The 19751-nt window shown below is 38.3% G+C and overlaps 1 protein-coding gene across 13 annotated transcripts in view; it reads right to left on the bottom strand.

Moving 5' to 3' along the window:
- CCDC138 (coiled-coil domain containing 138) overlaps positions 1 to 19751 on the bottom strand; it is a 142497-nt gene that overhangs the window by 67818 nt on the left and 54928 nt on the right. For all 13 annotated transcript variants that reach the window (XM_045835217.1, XM_045835230.1, XM_045835225.1 and 10 more), the window contains one exon: positions 412 to 528. In XM_045835217.1, the coding sequence (XP_045691173.1) occupies positions 412 to 528 (117 nt within the window). The remainder of the gene's footprint in view (positions 1 to 411; positions 529 to 19751) is intronic.

Raw genomic sequence — 19751 nt, 5'->3', positions numbered from 1 at the left:
TCTTTGATTAGGTTATCCCAACATTCATCATCCCATTTAGCTAGTGTGTATTTACTGGCATAAGCACAAGAAATCATTAACTTTCATTACCTTCTGAAAAATATAAAAAATTTTGAATTAAATAATGGGGGTATGACAGTTGGTTTTACCAACTCCTTACTTATACAATTCTGAAACTGAAAACACAACATTTCATATTGAATCACATCTATGGCATTGAGAAATAAGATATGCAAAAGGAGAAAGAAGAAAAAATAGTAAAAGAAGCAAGGGAAGCAAGAAGTCCTGATACATAAATATAACACACACACACACACACACACACACACACACACACAAAAGTGAAAAAACAAAATCACAAGAAATAATACCAAAAAGTAGTAGTTGAAGAGACTCCTATTAATAAATTACCAGTGTTCCAGCTTCTAGTTGCCGTAGAGACCAATATATAAATTTTAAAAATGGCTCATGAAGTTTGGAATTCACAAATGGCATCCACTGTAGCTGCTCTGTCATCACTGGCAAAAGCTAAAATGGTGAAAAACATAAATGCATAGTATTTTTAGATATCTGAAACAAATTAACACAATTTTCCAAAAATCATTTTTCTAAAAGAAAAAGAGTTCTCTAACAAAAAAATCATCACTTTAAAACTATATGCAATACAATATGGAAATACATATTTAAAATTTTAAACATAGTCATGTGCCACATGAGTTTTCAATCAACAGACTCCATTTACAATGAAGATCCCATGAAATTACTGACAGAGCTGAAAAATCCCTATCACCCAGTAATGTCATAGCCATCATAAGGTTGTAGTACAAAGACTCCAAAATCAACAAGATTTTGGTTAATGTGACAAATTTTAAGCTATATGTAGATGAGGATGACATCGAGGAACTCCTAGAGCAGGTTCCTAAGGAATTGATTGTTGAGGAGTTGCTGGAACTGGAATAGGAAAATACAGCTGAAGGAGAGGCAAAAGAAAAGGAAACTGCAAAAGAAAAAAAGAACCCTCAAGAGAATTCAGTGAAGGGTTTAGCAGACGCTTTTCCGGGCCTCAAAGAATTCCTTAAAAAGTATGAAAATATGGACCCCAACACCAACAGATATTCATGTAAGAGGGGAATGTCTAGGCCTACCCAAGCCTATGTAGGCCTAGGCTACTTTGTGTTTATTAGTTTTAAACAGAGTAATTTAAAATGTAAAAATTAATAATAATAGAATAAAAAAATTAAAAAATAGAAAAAACTTGTAGAATAAGGATATAAACAAAAAATATTTTGTGCAGCTGTACAATGTTTGTGTTTAAGCTAAAATTAATACAAGAGTCAAAAAGTTTAAAAATTTTTTAGTTTATGAAAAGTAAAAATGTTATAGTAAGCAAAGCTTAATTTATTAAACTTTATTATTGAAGAAATACTTTATAAATTTAGTGCAGCCTAAGATTACAGTGTTTACAAAGTCTATCAGAGTGTATAGTATGTCCTAGGCCTTCACATCCACTCACCACTCACTCAGTGACTCACCCAGAGCAACTTCCAGACCTGAAATCTCCATTCTTGGTCAGTGCCCTGTACAGGTATATCATTTTTAAATATTTTATACCACATTATTACTGTACCTATTTTTGTTTAGATATGTTAGATACACAAATACTTACTATTGTGTTACACTTGCCTGAAGTATTCAATACAGTAATATGTCATAGCCTAGAAGTAGCAGGTTATACCATATAGCCTAGGTATATAGTAGACTATACTATCTAGGTTTATGTAAATACATCTTGTAATGTTCACACAACGAAATCACCAATGTATTTCTGAGAAAGTATATTGTATTAAGCAACATGTGACTGTATGTATTTCCTTTGACCCAGTATTATCACATCTAGGATTTTAAGATTAAACTATAGAAACATACTCTCTGAATTTCAAATGTTTAAATAAATTTATACTACATATATAAACATTAAAATTTATAATGGCATCTATAATATTGTGATAGCTTATTTTGGGGTGATAAAAGCAGGTTACAAAAGCATAAGTACTTATTTACATAAAATAAACCTATTATGAATTTATATTAAAAAGAAATATGAAAGTATTTTTTAATATTAACAGAGATTATAGTAACTGAGGTGATATTTACTTTCCTCTTTATGTATCAGTCTTGCATAAATACTTTACTTAATGTCAATTGGTGAAAATAATAGAAAATTTTTAGGCCCAGAAGATGGCAGTGAGGTAGGTCGGAGCTGAACCCACTTGCTTGTGTACCCAACTGGGACACCTAGCCATTCTTCTGAAGAGCAGAGTGAACAGCCAACAGAATTCCAGCTTATATGAAGTAAGAAGCCAAAATCATAGAGGACATTGAAATACAGATGGTAAGGAAATTACAATAGGATGATAAGGTCCCTGGGACCTGTGCAGGGACCAAGGCTGCTACGGTGCCAGGCCTGGTGCCTGGTGCCAGGGTTGATGGCTGCTGCAGGAGCTTTGGAGGAGAGCCAGATCAGCAATTATAACTCCACAGTTCCCTCCCCTACCAGAGCAGGGAAGGCAGCCCCACACCAGAGAAACCTGTATGCTTGAAGCCACTGGAGGGAATAAAGATGAAGTGGTAGACACACAGAGGTGGTGTTGCCCCTCTGGGACTGTGATTGCCAGGTAGGACATTACCAGAGAAATTGGGGAGCCAGGTGACACCTAGAAAAGGGAGAAGAGTCAGGCTGTGATGGACCCTGACCCAGATTGTCTCTGGACTGGTCAGAGAGTTGAGCTGTGTGAAAAGCCAGGTGCTTGTTTAGAATGGCAGGCACAAAAAAGAGGAATGTACTCAAAAAACAGGCTCACAGCAGCTGTTTAAAGGAACTCTTGCAGCAGCTGGGCCAGTTAAGAGGGAGGAGGAAGGGCACGATTAGCTCCAAATCAGGGCACCTCATGGACTGATCAAAGTAGGGCAGTATGGGCACAGGGGGTAGCAGTCCTCAGAGAGACTTAATATACTAGGGGAACTATATTGCCTTGAAGGGACTTTGAGAGTGCACAGCACCCAGGACAGCAAAGAGGGAGGAGGTGGAGTGCAAGATGCTCCTAATCAGGGCACCTGCCTGTTCAAGAGCAGCATAATGTGGTGGATTAAAGGCACCAGCCTGGTGCAGGTGGACAGTGGGCACCTGGCTGTGCTCTGAAGACCTAGGCTGGAAGACAGTCACCTGTGAATTGCAGCCCAGACCTAGCCCTCATCCTCCAAAAAACAATGGGAAAAGAAAAAAGTGAAGCCCAGTCCCCCTCTGCCTGCAGCATACTCAGCAGGCTTGAAGTCAGCAGGTGGCTTTTTTTATCTTTTTGTCCCAAGTGTGAGACAATAATACCTGGAGCTGTGAAAGTACCAAAGAGATCCAGAGAGGAATCACAAGGCTAGCTCCAACAACTGAGAAACTGAGACAAATTTCACTTTTCTATCCTATAGACCTTGTATTTTATTATTTATTTTTATTATTTTCTTCTCATTATTTTTCTTTTCATTTTTTATTTCTATTTTTTGTTTAGTTTCTTTTTTGTTTGCTTATTTTTAATATTTTTATTAATTATGCTATTAGTTTTCCCAAATTTTCCTCCTCTATCCCTCCTCTGCCCTGTTCCCCCAACCTTCCAGTATTCCCCCGCATTAGTTCACGTCCATGAGTTGTACATATAAGTTCTTTGAGTCCTGTTTCCCATACCACTTTTAGCTCTCCCTGTCTAACTTATGCCTACTAACCATGCTTCTTCATCCCTGTACCTTTTCCCCCCATTCCTTTCTTTCCATTCCCCACTGAAATCCCTCCATGTGATGACCATTTCTCTGATTCTATTCCTGTTCTGGTTGTTTGCTTAGTTTTTGTTTCCGTTGTTTCCCTTTCTTTTAGGTTCATTTGTTGATAGTTGTGAGATTGTTGTCATTTTACTGTTCATATTTTTATCTTTTTCTTAGGTAACTCCCTTTAACGTTTCATATGATGGCTTGGTGATGATGAATTCCTTTAATTTGACCTTCTCTAGGAAGCAGTTCATCTGCCCTTCCATTCTAAATGAAACTTTTGCTGGATAGAGTAATCTTGGATGTAGGTCCTTGCCTTTCACGACTTTGAATACTTCTTTCCAGCCCCTTCTTGCCTGCAAGGTTTGAGAAATCAGCTGATAGTCTAATGGACTCCTTTACAGGTAACTCTTTCCTTCGCTCTTGCTGCTTTTAAGATTCTCTCCTTGTCTTTAATCTTGGGTAACTTAATGATGCGCCTTGGTGTGTTCCTCCTTGGGTCCAACTTCTTTGGGACTCCCTGGGCTTCCTGGACTTCCCAGAAATCTATTTCCTTCACCAGATTGGGGAAGTTTTCATTCATTACTTGTTCAAATAAGTTTTCAATTTCTCACTGTTGTTCTTCTCCTGGCAACCCTCTAATTTGGATATCGGAACATTTCAGGTTGTCCCAGAGGTTTGTAAGAGTCTCTTCACTTTTTCGAATTCTTGTTTCTTCATTTTGATCTGGATGGATGTTTACTTTTTCCTTTTGTTCCAAATCATTGCTTTGAGTCCTGGTTTCTTTCCTGTCACTATTGGTTCCCTGAACATTCTGCTTTATTTCACTTTGGGTATCCTTCATTTGTTTTCATTTTTCAACCACGCTCAATCAGGGCTTTAAATTCCCCATCAGATAGGCTGGCAATCTCCTCCTCGCTTACCTCTTTTTCCGAGGCTTTACTCTGTTCCTTCATTTGGGCCATATTTCTTTGTCTTGGTCTCTTGGTGCAACTGACAGGTTGTAAGGGCACTGGCCCTTAGGTATTCACCTGGGCACCGCAACCCTATTTGCTGCACTGCGAGGCTGCCTGTGGGGGAGGGGCCAGAGAGGTAAAGTGCTGCTCACCTGCTCACCTCTAGCATAATTTTAAAAAGACTCTTGGACTGGGAGCTTCTCCTACCATGGCAACCCCTGCCTTCGCCCACAGCCACATCTTAGTAACCTTATGTCAGTCCCTCCTGTGCAGCCCACTGAGCTCAGCAGCCAGCCCTGCCCCCAAGGTCCACTGCATTGAGGTTTTTCTGAGTTGGCCCACACAATCTACTGCCTTACCAGTCTGGTTGTTCTGGTTGTTCTGGTTTTTTCCTTTAATTCCTTTGTTGTTGTAGTTCGATGCAGTCTGACTTTCTGACGCTTTTGGTTGTTTATTGATTTCAGATTAGTCATTATCCTCCTTTTGGTTGTGCAAGGAAGTGAAGGCCAAAGCACCCACACATTGTTTTTTTAATTTAATTGCATTGTTTGATTTTCCTTGTTCTCTCTTTCATATTGAATTTTAATTTTTCTTCTTTCACTTCACTCATAATTCAACAACATACTACTCTTGGTCTTTTCCTTTCTATTCTTTTTATTCACATATTTTCCTGTCATAGTTGATCCAGTATTACAGTAAAAAATTGATGCTTCATATTATTGTAAATACCACAAATCACCCCTCCCTGGTCTTGGGTCATTACACTGTCTTCCTGAGCTTTATTACTGTTGTGGTTAACTCTGTTCTCTCATATACTACACCTACTTTCTTTCTTTTACTGTCTCTATATCTAACCATCTAACCTCGCACAAGTGCTCTGTTTTCTGGAATCAGCTTATATTTCTTCTTTCCTCTCATAAGAGTCTTATCTCTTTTTCACCTTTAAAAAAAGTGGCAGGGATGTTACAGAAGATGGTGGCGAGGTAGGCAGGAGTGGATTCTAGTTGGAACAACTAGACAACTGTCTGAGGAAAAGAGTGAACAGCCAAGGGAATCCCAGCTTACATAAGTTTGGAGGCCAAAAATTGGAGAGGACATTGAAAAACAGATGGTGAGGAGATTGCGCTGGAACCGTAAAGTCCCTGGGATCTATGCAGGACCAGGGGTGCTGCAGCCCCCAGCCCAGAGCCTGCTGCAGGATACAGAGAGGAGAGTTAGATCACCAGCTCCCTCCCCTACTACAGCGGGGGGCACCCTGGCACCAGGAGGGACCTGGATGGTGGAAGTCGCTGGGGGGAATAGAGATTGAGAGACACACAGAGGCAGTACACATCCACTGGGACTATGGACGCTGGCACCAGAGAAATGGAGGTGCCAGGCAGCACCTGGAGAAGGGAGAGGGGTTGGGCCATGTCACAGTCTGACTCGGATAGTCTCCGAACCAGGTGGAAAGTTGTGCTGTGTGAAAAGCCATGTGCTTGTTAAAAATGGCAGGCATCTGCTTTGTAAGGAACTCTCCAGCAGTGGCTGGCTCACCCCAAAGGTGATTTCAGCTGCCCACACCCAGAGATTGAGTGGCCAAGTGTGGAACTGCACCGCCCAGCTGTCTCATGCTGTGTGCAGCTAAGTGGCTTATTTGAGCCTGACAGCTCATAGAGGAACTGGGCCAGAGGCCAGGAAACTGAATATTGCAGCCCAGACCTAGTCCCCATACTCTCAAACCCATCCTAAAGGAGAAAAGTGGAGCCCAGCCCCTCTCTTCCTATGACATCTAGAAACACAAGCAGAACTTGATGAACAGGTTTAAAGTCAGCAGGAGGTTTATTGTTTTATTTTTTTCTTTTTGGATCATCTCTTTTTTTTTCCTGCCCCCAAGTGAGACAATAAGACATGGAGTTATGAAGGGTCCAGAGACACATAGAAAGGGGGAGCACAAAGCTAACCCCCAAAACTGAGAAGCTGAGGCAAATGTCACTTGGCTACCACACAGAGCTGGCATTTTATTGTTTATGTGTATTATTATTAACAGTTTTACATTATTTTACCATCTTTATTTTATTACTATTTTTTATTTCTCTTCCTTATGTTTAGTTTTCCTCATTTTATTTCTCTGTTTAATTGCATTGTTTAACTGGTTTTCCTCATTCTCTCTTTATTGTATTTTAATTTTCCTTCTTTCACTTTGCCTGTGTTCCAATAACACCCAACTCTTGATCGGATACTTTCTATGCTGATTACCCAAATCATATATTTCTTCTTGTATTATTTTTCTTCCACCACTACTATAATTAATTGTTGTTCCATACAATTGTACATACCACATAGCAACCCTCGTTACCCCACTGTACTTTAATCTTGAGCATTATTATGGTTGTGGTTAACTCTATTCTCTCTCACACTATGCCTACTTTCCATCCATTAATCTCACCATCTAACCTTGCATAAGTGCTCTGTTTTCTGGATTCAGCTCACAAACATCCTCCCCTCAAACAAGAGTCTTATCTCTCTTCACCTTTTATAAAAAGTGGCTAGTTGAGTGAAATATCACAATTAACAATATATTTATCCAAAGAATCTTCCCATTCTTCTCTACTTCCTGGTACATTAAATCCACCACTGCCTTAATACATTTTGCCTACCCCCAGCCACTGATCACATACAAGAAGAGGTGGGAGCTGTGAACATCAGTATACCTGCTGGAGGAGGAGAAAAACCACCAACAAAGGAACTACCAAATGGTAAAAACCCAAGTATAACAAGAGAGCCCACACAAACACAAGGGCAAATCTAGAGTGTCCAGTCGAGGATATCAAAAAGACCACACCACTGATCCCCACAGAAATCCCACCATAGAAGTTCAACCTACAAAGACAGATAGCAAAGTGAAACATCAAGAAACACAGAAACAAACAAAAAGAGTCACCTAAAATGGGGAGACAAATAAAAATAAAACATGCAATCAAAAGATATGGAAGACTCCCCACTAAAAGAGATAAAAGAAATAGAGGTAACCAAACTATCACATATAGAACTCAAAATAATGGTTATAAACATGCTCAAGGAACTCACAGGCAACTAAAAAGAACTGAGTGAGAACTATGTCAACATAAAAAAGGAAACAGAAACTATAAACAGATAACAGGGAGAAGTGAAAAATAAGATCTCAGAAATAAAAACACATTAGAACACATTACAAGGAGGCTAGATACAGCAGAGGGTCGAATCAGCAAGTTGGAGTACAAGGTAGAAAAAATACTGAGATAAAACAAGAGAAGGAAAAAAGACTCAAAAAGAACAAAGAGGTGGTAAGGGAGCTCCAAGACAACATGAAACATAACAATATCCGTATAACAGGAATAGGAGAAGGAGAAGAAGAAGAGCAAGGGATAGAAAACCTATTTGAAAAAGTAATGATGGAAAACTTCCTTAATTTAATGAGAGAAAAAGTCACACAAATCCAGGAAACAGAGAGAGTCCAAATCAAGAGGAACCCAAAGAGGCTCACCTCAAGATACATCATAATTAAAATGGCACAATTTCAAGACAAAGAGAGAATCTTAAAGGCAGCAAGGGAGAAACAGCAAGCAACATACAATGGAGCCCCAATAAGGCTAGCAGCTGACTTCTCAATGAAAACAGTCCAAAGCAGAAGAGAATGCCAAAAAATATTCCAAGTAATGAAAACCAGAGGACTGCAAACAAGATTACTCTACCCAGCAAGGTTCTCAATTAAAATGGAACGCCAAATAAGGAGCTACCCAGACAAAAGAAATCTAAAAGACTACACCTCCACCAAACCAGCTCTGCAAGAGATGCTAAAGGGGCTGCTTTAAGGAAGGAAAAGAGTGAAAGAAAGAGAAACAGAGGTACGAAAAAATGGCAATGAATAAGTACCTATCAATAATAACCTTAAATGTAAATGGATTGAAAGCTCCAATCAAAAGACATAGAATAGCTGAATGGATGAGAAATCATGACCCACATACATGCTGCTTACAAGAGACCAACCTCAAGACAAAAGACCTGCACAGACTCAAAGTGAAAGGCTGGAAACAAATATTCCAAGCAAACGGAGAAGAAAAAAAAGTCAGGGGAGCAATACTCATATCAGACAAAATAGGCTTCAAAAAAAGGGCCATAAGGAGAGACCCAGAAAGTCACTTCATACTACTCAAGGGAAGAAACCATTAAGCAGACATACACATTTTAAACATCAATGCACCCAACATAGGAGTATACAAATACATAAGAAAAATCTTGGAGAACTTCAAGAAACATATTGACAGCAATGCAATTATAGTAAAGGATGTTAAATACATTATGTATATAACTACATAATTTATACTTAAACATTAACTATAAATTAAATGACATAGTTATTTTAACACCCCACTGTCAGAAATGGGGTGTTAAATACATAGGGATATAGTTAAAATACCTATGTATTTTTACACTCCACTGTCAGAAATAAATAGATTTTCTAAACAAAATATTAACAAAGATATCATTGCACTGAACAATGTCCTGAATGAAATTAACTTAACTGATATATACAGAGCCCTTCATCCCAAAGAAGAAAAATACACATTCTTTTCAAATGTACACGAAACATTTTCAAAGACAGACCACATGATAAGACACAAAACAAGCCTCAACAAATTCAACAAAGTTGAAATCATATCAAGCATTTTCTATGCCACAAGGGACTGAAACTAGGAACAAACCTCAAGGGAAAAAAATTTTAAAACTCAAACTCATGAAGATTGAATAGCATGCTATTAAACAATGAATGGGCCAAGAATGAGACCAAGGAAGAAATCAACAAGTTTCTGGAAACAAATGAAAATGAATGGACAACAACCCAAAACTTATGGGACACAGCAAAGGCAGTCCTGGGAGGGAAGTTCATAGTGATACAGACCAACCAAAAACAGGTAGAAACATTTCAAACAAAAAACCTAACCCTACACCTACAAAAACTCAAGGAACAACAACAAAGACAGCCCAGAGCAAGAATAAGGAAGGAAATAACCAAGATCACAGCAGAATTAAATGACATAGATATTAAATTACCATTCTAAGAATCAATGAATCCAGGAGCTGGTTCTTTGAAAAGATAAATAAAATTGACAAGCCTTGAAGCAGGGTCATCAAGAAAAAAAGAGAAAACACCCAAATAAACACAATCAGAAATGAAACAAGAGAGATTATAACTGATACCACAGAAATTGTATTTCTACCACAGAAATACAAAGGACTGTAAGAAGTTACTATGAAGAACTGAATGCCAAGAAATTTGAAAACCTAGGTGAAATGGACAAATTTCTAGAAAAATATAATCTTCCAAAACTCAATAAAAAAGAAGCAGAAAGCCTGAACAGACCATTAAGACATGATGAAATTGAAACAGTAATAAAAAAACTGCCAACACACAAAAGCCCTGGACCAGATGGTTTCACAGGAGAATTCTACAAAGCATTTAAGGAAGAGCTAACCTCTATCCGTCACAGACTATTCCAAAAAACCCTGAATGATGAAAGACTCCCAAACCCTTTTTATGAAGCCAACGTCATCCTAAATAAAAACCAGATAAAGATACAACAAGGAGATAAATACGCCAGAGGGAAGATGGCGGCAAGGTAACAGAGAGCAGATTCCACTTCCCCCTACACACTCGAGAAAAACCTAGGTGATCTATGGAGGAACAGAGCAAACAGCCAACAGTACCCCAGCATATATAAAGATAGGAGACCAAAAACTGTAGTGGACATTGAAAAACCAGATGGTAAGGAGAGTGCTTCAGGACAGTAAGTTCCCAGGAACCAGCCCGGGGGCCAGGGTGGCGGCAGCCCCAGGCCCAGCACCTGTCGGGTCTACCACAGGGTTCTTAGGAAAGAGCCAGGTCAACAGCTCCCTACCCTGCCAAACAAGGCTTGTGCAGCACTGGGAAGACCTGATTGCTTAAAGTTGCAGAAAAGGGAATAAGGACTACATGGCAAACACACAGGGGCTGTGAACACTCACGAAGTATGTGGATGCTGGCTGGGGAGAGTTCAGAGTTGGGCCATCATGGGCCCTGAAACACACAGTCCCTGGTCTGGTTGGAGGATCTGGCACTGTGAGAGGGCAGGCCTCTATACAAAGCAGCAGGCTTAAGTATGAGGAATTTCTCAAAAAGAAAAAGTGAAAAGAGAGACACTCTTTGGGAAATTTTCCTGCAGCAGCCACTCCAGCATTCTCCCCACCCAGCCAGGCAGCATTCCTGAGGTGGCGCGGAAGGCCCTGTGCACCCCCATACCCCTGGGAAGGGTATGCACCAGAACTTGAGAGACCAGAGGCAGACTGCCCAAGTACCTGCAGCCTCAACCCAGGGAAACTGCACTCTGAGGAAGGCTTGGATCTCACACCCAAAGCCCTGAGGAGAAACACCTGGCTAGCTCTGGCAAGAGTGCTTGGCTAGCCCTGGGGAGAATGCTCACCAAGACTGACTGAGAGCTGATCAGGAAGTGAGAAAAGCGAAACCAATTGCCCCTCAGCCTGCTGCAGTCAAGCAAGAGCAGAAAAACCGGTTTGGCCAGTTTGAAGCCAGCAAGAGGCTTTTTTTTAAGTAATAATTTTTATTTTTATTATTATTTTGATCTTATGATTCCTTTTTCCCTTCTTTCCTTCTTTCTTGTTTTATTCCTTCTGCCTTTCTTCCAATTTTATCTCTTCTTCCTTCCATCTTCTTTGTCTTCTTCTTTTTTAAAATACCCACAAGTGAGAAAAAAGAAAACACCTGGAACTGTGAAAAGACCAGAGTTGGACCCAAAGAGGGGTCACCCCAACAGCTGAGACAGTGAGACAAATTTCACTTTGCTATTACAGAGAACCTGCAAGTTAGTGCATATTTCTATTATTATTTTTTCATTATTCTTACATCTTATATTTTAATAGTATTTTGACATTCTTCTTCTTTCTGTTTAGTCTTCTTTGCTTGGCAGGTTAAACTGTATTGTTTGACAGGTTTCCCCTGTTCTCTCTTTCATAGTGTATTGCTAATTTACTGTCCTTCACTTCACTTGTGTTCCATTACCACATTACTCAAGGTCCTATACTCCCTATTCTTGTTACCCAGATCACATAGATTTTGTCATGATTGTTGCTCCATTATTATTGTAAATAACAACTGTTCCATACAATTGTAAATACTATACAACATCCTTCCCAGATCTTAGCCCACTTCACAGTTTCCTGAACTCTATTACTGTAGTGGTTAACTCTATTCTCTCATACACTACACCTATTTACTATCCTTTACCTAACTCTTTTTATGAAACCACTGGGATCCAAATGCCAAAACCAGATAAATACATAACAAAGAAAGAAAACTTCAGGCCAATATTGCTAATGAACACTGACACTAAAATCCTTAAGAAAATCTTGGCAACCTGCAACCAGCAATACATTAAAAGGATCATACATCATGACCAAGTGGGATTCATCCCAGGGATGCAAGAATGGTACAACATTCACTAATCAATAAATGTAATACATCACACACCAAAAAGCAAAGACAAAAAGCACATCATCATATCAATAGATGTGGAAAAAGCATTTGATAAGGTACAGCACCTGTTTATGATAAAAACACTCAGCAAAGTGGGAACAGAGGCCTTTATTATGTTATTCCTCAACATAATAAAGGCCATATATGAGAGACCTACAGCCAACATCATTCTCAGTGGGTGAAAACTAAAAACTTTACCACTAACATCAGAAACAAGACAAGAATGTCCACTTTCACTACTTCCATTCAACATAGTATTGGAAGATTCAGTCACAGCAATCAGAGAAGAAAAGGAAATAAAAGGCATCCAAATCAGAAAGGAGGAAACAAAATTGTCATTATTTGCACATGACATGATAGTGTACATAGAAAATCCTATAGACTCTGCCAAAAAACTGCTCAACCTAATAAGTGAATTTGGCAAAGCAGTGAAATACAAAGTCAATATTCAGAAATCAAATGCACTTTTGTATACCAACAAATGAAATATCAGAAACAGAAACCAGGAAAAAAATCCCATTTCATACAGCAACAAGAAAAATAAAGTACGTAGGAATAAACCTAACCAAGGAGGTAAAACACCTGTACTCAGAAAGCTACACAACAATGAAGAAATTAAGGAAGACCCAAACAAATTGAAACATACACCATTTTCATGGATTGAAAGAATTAACATCATTAAAATGTCCATACTACCCAAAGCAATTTATACATTCAGTGCAATACCTATTAAAATGCCAATAACATATTTCACAGATATAGAACAAACACTTCAAAATATATATGGAACCATAAACAACCCCAAATAGCTGCTGCAATTTTGAGAAAGAAGAGCAAAGTAGGAGGTATCACAATACCTGATATCAAACTGTATTATATGGTCACTGTAATCAAAACAGCCTGGTACTGGCATAAAAACAGGCACATGAACCAATGGAACAGAACAGAGAGCCCAGAAATAAACCCAAATCTCTACAGTCAATATTCAACAAAGGGGACAGCAGCATAAAATGGAGTAAAAATAGCCTCTTCAATAAACTGTTGTTGGAAGGGCTGGGCAGTATATGCAAAAAAAAAAAAAGGAAACTGAAGCACCAACTTACACCATAAGCAAAAATAAATTCAAGGTGGATAAAAGATTTCAATATAAGTCATGACACCATAAAAGTCCTAAGGAGAACATAGGCAGCAAAATGTCAATTATTCTATGTATCAATGTTTTCACCGGTATGTCCCCCAGAGCAAGGGACATTAAGGAAGGAATAAACAAATGGGGCTGCTTCGAAACAAAAAGCTTTTGCACAGCTAAAGAAATCATCAGCAAAATGAGAAGGAAACCAACTGTGTGGGAAAATATATTTGAAAACGATTACACAGGACAACGGTTTGATCTCCAAAATATATAAAGTACTCACATAACTCCACTTCAGAAAGACAAAAAATAAAATTAAAAAATGGATGCAGGACCTGAACAGACACTTCCCCAAAGAGGACATAACAGGGCCCAGAGACATATGAAGTGATGCTCAACATCACTAGCCATCATAGAGATGTAAATTAAAACCACAATGAGCTACCACTTCATAAGGGTCAGAATGGCCATCATAACCAAATCAACAAGCAACAAGTCCTGGTGAAGTTGTAGAAAAAAAGTGAACCCTAATAGTGTTGGTGGGAATCCAGACTGGTGCAGCCCTTGTGGAAAACAGTATGGAATTTCCTCAGAAAACTAAAAATGGAACTGCCTTTTGACCCAGAAATTCCACTGCTAGGATTGTACCCTCAGAATCCTGAAACATCAATTAAAAAGAACCTGTGCACCCCAATGTTCATAGCAGCACACTTTACAATAGTCCACTGCTGGAAGCAACCTAAGTGCCCATCAGTAAATGACTGGGCTAAAAAACTATGGTACATGTAACACAGTGGAATACTATGTAGGAGCAAAGAAAGGAGCTCCTACCCTTTGGAACAACAGGGATGGGAACTGGAGAGCATTATGCTAAGTGACATAAGCTAGATGGTGAAAGAGAAATAGAGTCACAGCTTCGCTTCACCTGGGAACCTCCACGACCAGCAAAAGTAGCAGCCATTTCAGACTGGTTAATAGCTCAGGCCTGATAATCCCGGGGAAATACAGTTTGGGGTGACCTTGGCCTTCTCCACCCAGGAAACCCCAAGGCCAACACACCTAGTGGACAGCTACACACCACATCAAAGCACTACCACCCTGCCCCTGCACAACTGATCCTCCACGTGGGGTGGTAGTTGGTGGTAAGTGGTCACAGCCAGTGTTCGCAGCTGACTTGCCCGAGTAAATCACTCCCATTGTGATCTGCCAACAACGACAAATAGGAAAGTGTACTCAGCACATATGGAAGGTGCACCTCAAATACCCAGCCTGAGTGATAGGGGAGGATGTGCCACTGAACCCTACAGGACACCTACTACATTAGGCCACACTACGAAGACACAGTCAAAGCAGCTCTACCTAATACATACAATCAAACACAGGGGGGCTCGCAAAAGGAGGAGACAAAGAAACATGGTCAAAATGAAAGAACAGATCAAAACTCTGGAAAAAGACCTATGAAAAATGGAGATAAGAAATCTATCAAATGCAGAGTTCAAAACACTGGTTATAAGAATGCTCAAGGAAGTTAGTGAGGACCTCAGCAGCATAAAAAAGACCCAGTCAGAATTGAAGGATACACTAATTGAAATAAAGAACAATTCACAGGGAAACAATAGTAGAGTGTATGAAGCCAAGAATCAAATTAATGTTTTGGAACATAAGGAAGCAAAAAACAACCATGCAGAACAAGAAGAAAAAAGAATCCAAAAAATGAGGAAACTATAAACAAGCTTTGGAACAACTTTAAGAGGGCCAACATTTGCCTCATAGGGGTACCAGAAGGAGAAGACAAAGCATGAGAAACTGGAAATCTATTTGAAAAAATAGTGAAAAAATGTCCCTAATGTGTTGAAGGAAATAGATGTGCAAGTCAAGGAATCACAAAGACCCAATTATGATGGATGCGAAGAGGCACATTCTAAGACATATCATTATTAAAAGGCCAAATGTTAAAGATAAACAGGGACTCTTAAAGCAAGATAAAAGAAGGTAGTTACCAGAAGGTTGCCAAATGGGAGAGGAGAGAAGAATGGGTGAAGAGGTGAGGGGATTAAGAAGTACAAATAAGTAGTTACAGAACAGCCATGGGTATGTGAAGTACAGTATAGGAAATAGAGTAGCCAAAAATTTGTAAACATGAACCCCGAAAATGAACATGGTGGGGGGACTGCTTGAGGGAGTACAGGGTGCTGTACAGAGGGAAGTAAAAGGGGAAACATCAGAAACTATAATAGCATAATCAACAAAATATAATTTTAAGAAATTAAAATACCCTAAAATAGTTTCTATAACAAAGCTCTATTCCTTTAGAACTCCACCAACCCACTTTGTCACAAAGTAACATCAATGCATATTGTATAATCTATATAACCCATTAACATAGATTTAGTTTTATTATATTTTTGTCTTTTAAATTCTATTCAATAATTAAACATGGACTTATGCACCAAAATTGTAATACAGGTTACTAGAATAGAGGTTACAAAATTATAATGCAGGTTCCTAGATTTGTCTATTTTTTTTTCTGGAAAACTATATTTTCATATAACCTCATGTTGATGATTATATGCCTTTCTTTTCAACTTGAAGAAATCCTTTTAGCATTTCTTGTATGGCAGGTCTAATGAGTTCCCTGAATTTCTGTTTACATAAGGAAGTCTTACATATCTCTATTTTTGAAGGACAGTTTTGCAGATATTGTATACATGGTTGGTGGCTTTTTCAGCATTTTATGTATATCATTTTACTGCCTTTGGGCCTACACAGTTTCTGCTGAGAAAACGGAATGTTCTTATAAAAGTACACTTGTATGTAAAACGAGGTTTTTCTCTCAGATTTCAAGATTCTTGACTCCTGGTGGTTTGATTACAATGTGTCTCAAAAAGTCTTCTTGAGTTTCTCCTAGTGAGAGGTTGTTAGACCTCTTTAATTTGTATGTTCATTTATTTCCTCAGATTTGGAAAGTCTTCAACCATTAATTATTCAAGTAATTTCTCTGCCACTTTCTCTGTTTTCCTTTGGGTCTCCCATATCACATAGGGGACTAAATATTCCATCTGATTCACCTGACAATGTCCACAAAGCTCCTTAAGCTCTCTTAACCTTTCTTCATTCTTTTTTCATTTTGCTTCTCTGACTTGATGACTACAAATAATCTGTCTTTACCTTTGCTGATTCTTTCTTCTGCATGATCAAATCTCTTGTTAAGCCTCTCTAATAAATTTTTCAGTTCAATCATTGTATTCCTCAGCTCCAGAACTTGGTTTTCCTGATTTTGCTTAGTTTTCAATTTGTGTTCTCTTTTGTGTCATTGAACTTATTTTTCTTGGTATATTTTTATTGTATTTTTCCATTACCATTTAGTCCCCTTATACTCCCCTACTCTCACAATCACACTACTGTCCATGCCCACGAGGACTTTTTTTTTTTTTTTGCTCAATCTCTCCACCCTCTACCATTCCCCACACCTTAGCTGTCATCCATTCAGCATTCTGAGTCCATCTCTACTTTGCTTATTAGTTCAGTTTGTTCATTAAATTCCACAAGTGAAATTATATGGTGTTTGTCTTTCTCTGATTGGCTTATTTCATTCAGCCTCATGATCTCCAGATCCATCCATAATGTCACAAAGGGTAAAATTTTTTTTTCCCTTTTCCCAGGAGTGAAAATGCCAATAAAGATTTCATTGTGTAAATATCCCATAGCTGTTTTATCCATTCATCTACCGATGGATATTTGAGCTGCTTCCATATCATGGTGATTATAAATAACGCTGCAGTGAACATGGGGGTGCTTGCGTTTTTTTTATTTAGTGTTTGGGGTTCCTTTGGATGTATTCCGAGAAGTGGGAATCACTGGGTCAAAAGACAAACCCATTTTTAACTTTTTGAGGTATCTTCATACTGCTTTCCAGTGTCCGTACCAGTCTGCATTCCCACCAACAGTACCAGTACAAAAGAGTTCCCATTTCTCCACATCCTTTGCCAGTACTTGTGCTTTGCTGATTTGTTGATGATAACAATTCTGACAGGTATGACATATTTCAGTGTGGTTTTAGTTTGCATTGCTCTGATGATTAGTGATATTGGGCATCTTTCCATGTTTCTGGGCCATCTGTATGTCCTCTTTAGAGAAGTGTCTACTCAGGCCCTTTGCCCATCTTTTAATTGGCCTGCTTATGTTTTTGGTGTTGAATTTTGTAGCTTTGGACATTTGGTTAATGTCTAAAACTTATTTTTTTGGTGTTGAGTTTTCTAGTTCTGGACATTAACCAAATGTCCAAAGCTTAACTTTTGTAAATTTTGGACATTAACCCCTTATGTAATGTGTTGGCAAATATGTTTCCCATATTGTGGGTTGTTTATTTGTTGCTGTTTTCCTTTGCTGTGCAAAAATATTTTAGTTTGATGTAGCCTCAGTTGTTTATTTTTTTTCTTTTGTTTCTCTTTCCTCAGGGGACAGAATAGAACCCGAAAATAAACAAACACACACTCTTGCCTGGGGGACAGAATAGAGAGCTCAGAAATAAACCCACACCTTTATAGTCAATTAATATTCAACAGAGAAATCAAGCACATATAATGGGCTAAAGACACTTTATTCAATAAATGATGTTGGGCAAATTGGACAGATACATGGAGAAAAATGAAACTAGACCACCTTCTTACACCACTCACAAGAATAAATTCAAAATGAAATAAAATACTTAAATGTTAGACCTGAAATCATAAAAATCCTAGAAGAAAATGTAAGCAACAAAATCTCAGACACAGTTAGTAGCTTCTTTAAGAGAGTTTTTAAATTCTTTGTCTGGAAGTCTGAAAGTTAAGAGATCTTTATTTCTTTATGGTAGAATTCTGGAGCTTTGTTTTGTTCCTTTAAGCCATGTGTCCCCTTTTCTTTATATGCCTGGTGATCTTTTTTTTTTCATTTGGGCATATGACAAAATAAAATAAAAAATAAACACCTCTTCCAGCCTTTATAACTCTCTGGCTTTATGCAGGATACCTTCACCAATCAGCCCAGCTTGTCATTCTAAACTTTTCTAGGAATGTGTGCTTTTAACTGTCTTATTTTCTAATGTGGCTACTCATTTCTCTCAGGAACCCATAATCTCTTTCTCCACTGCCATCTGCATTTGGAAGTGTAGCACTCATATCATACTATAGCACTCATATCTATTTTTAAGGCTTCCAAACTATACCAATGTTCTTGTCAGCACCCTGAGTCAGAAAAAGAAACTAGTCCTGCAGCTAGTCTCTAACTAAAGTTAAAATCTTGGACACACAGTCCACTTTTATCCCAATGGAGGAGCTATGGTATAGGAATATTTTCTCCTGATTACACTGTGTTATGGCATACAAAAGAAAGGCATTAAAAATGTCAGAAACTTTCCTATTCCTTTTGATGGAGTGTGTTCCTAGTTATGTGTTGGCCTGGGTGCTGCAGCTTCTCAACTTGTCTCTAAAATTCGTACATACAATCGTGTTTTGGTCAGTATATTGTTACTGCAGTGTCTCTCTGTAGGGGAATAAGGGCTAGTGCTCCCCATTCTACCATCTTGATGATGTCAATCTTCCACAGATACTTTTCAACCATCATTTTTAAAAAAGATTTTATTTATTTATTTTTAGAGAGAGGGGAAGGGAAGGTGAAAGAGAGGGAGAGAAATGTCAATATGTGGTTGCTTCTTGCATGCCCCCTACTGGGAACCTGGCCCACAACCCAGGCATGTGCCCTGACTAGGAATCAAACCGGTTACTCTGGTTTGCAGCCTGTGCTCAATCCACTGAGCTACATCAGCCAGGGCTCAACCATCATTTTTTAACACATCATAGCAGATTCCACTTAGAGTTGTACTGAGTTACATTGTTCTCAGTTTCTCTGAAAACATTCCAACTCTCTGTATTTGAGACACACGAGAAAATCAGTCTTATAAGGTATACCAATTTGATTATCTACCTAATTTACCACATTTATTCCCAATAGTATTTTGTATGTATGTTTTAAAGTATTAAAAATCAATCCTCAAATGATACTGGATCAGAGGTGTAAAAAAATATACATGAGCAGTTTTTAAAGGTAATTTGGGAGAAATTATTTGGCAAAATTGTTTGAGTCATACAGGCAAACATACTTAAATATAGTGAACAAAGTGCTTCATACAATAATGCTATTACAAAAGTTTCAAAAAAGGGGGCTATATTATTATATAACCACAAATTGTATATATTCCTAAAAAAATCTTAATACTTGCTTGTGATGGTCACTAATATATTTAATTAATTAATTTACTAATTTG

Source organism: Phyllostomus hastatus, unplaced genomic scaffold (assembly GCF_019186645.2).
Source record: "Phyllostomus hastatus isolate PE091 unplaced genomic scaffold, TTU_PhHast_1.1 phas_contig_2, whole genome shotgun sequence".
In the NCBI taxonomy this organism is placed as follows: Eukaryota; Metazoa; Chordata; class Mammalia; order Chiroptera; family Phyllostomidae; genus Phyllostomus; species Phyllostomus hastatus.
Note: the sequence above shows the minus strand (reverse complement) of the source record. Positions and strands in the feature narration are given on the sequence as shown.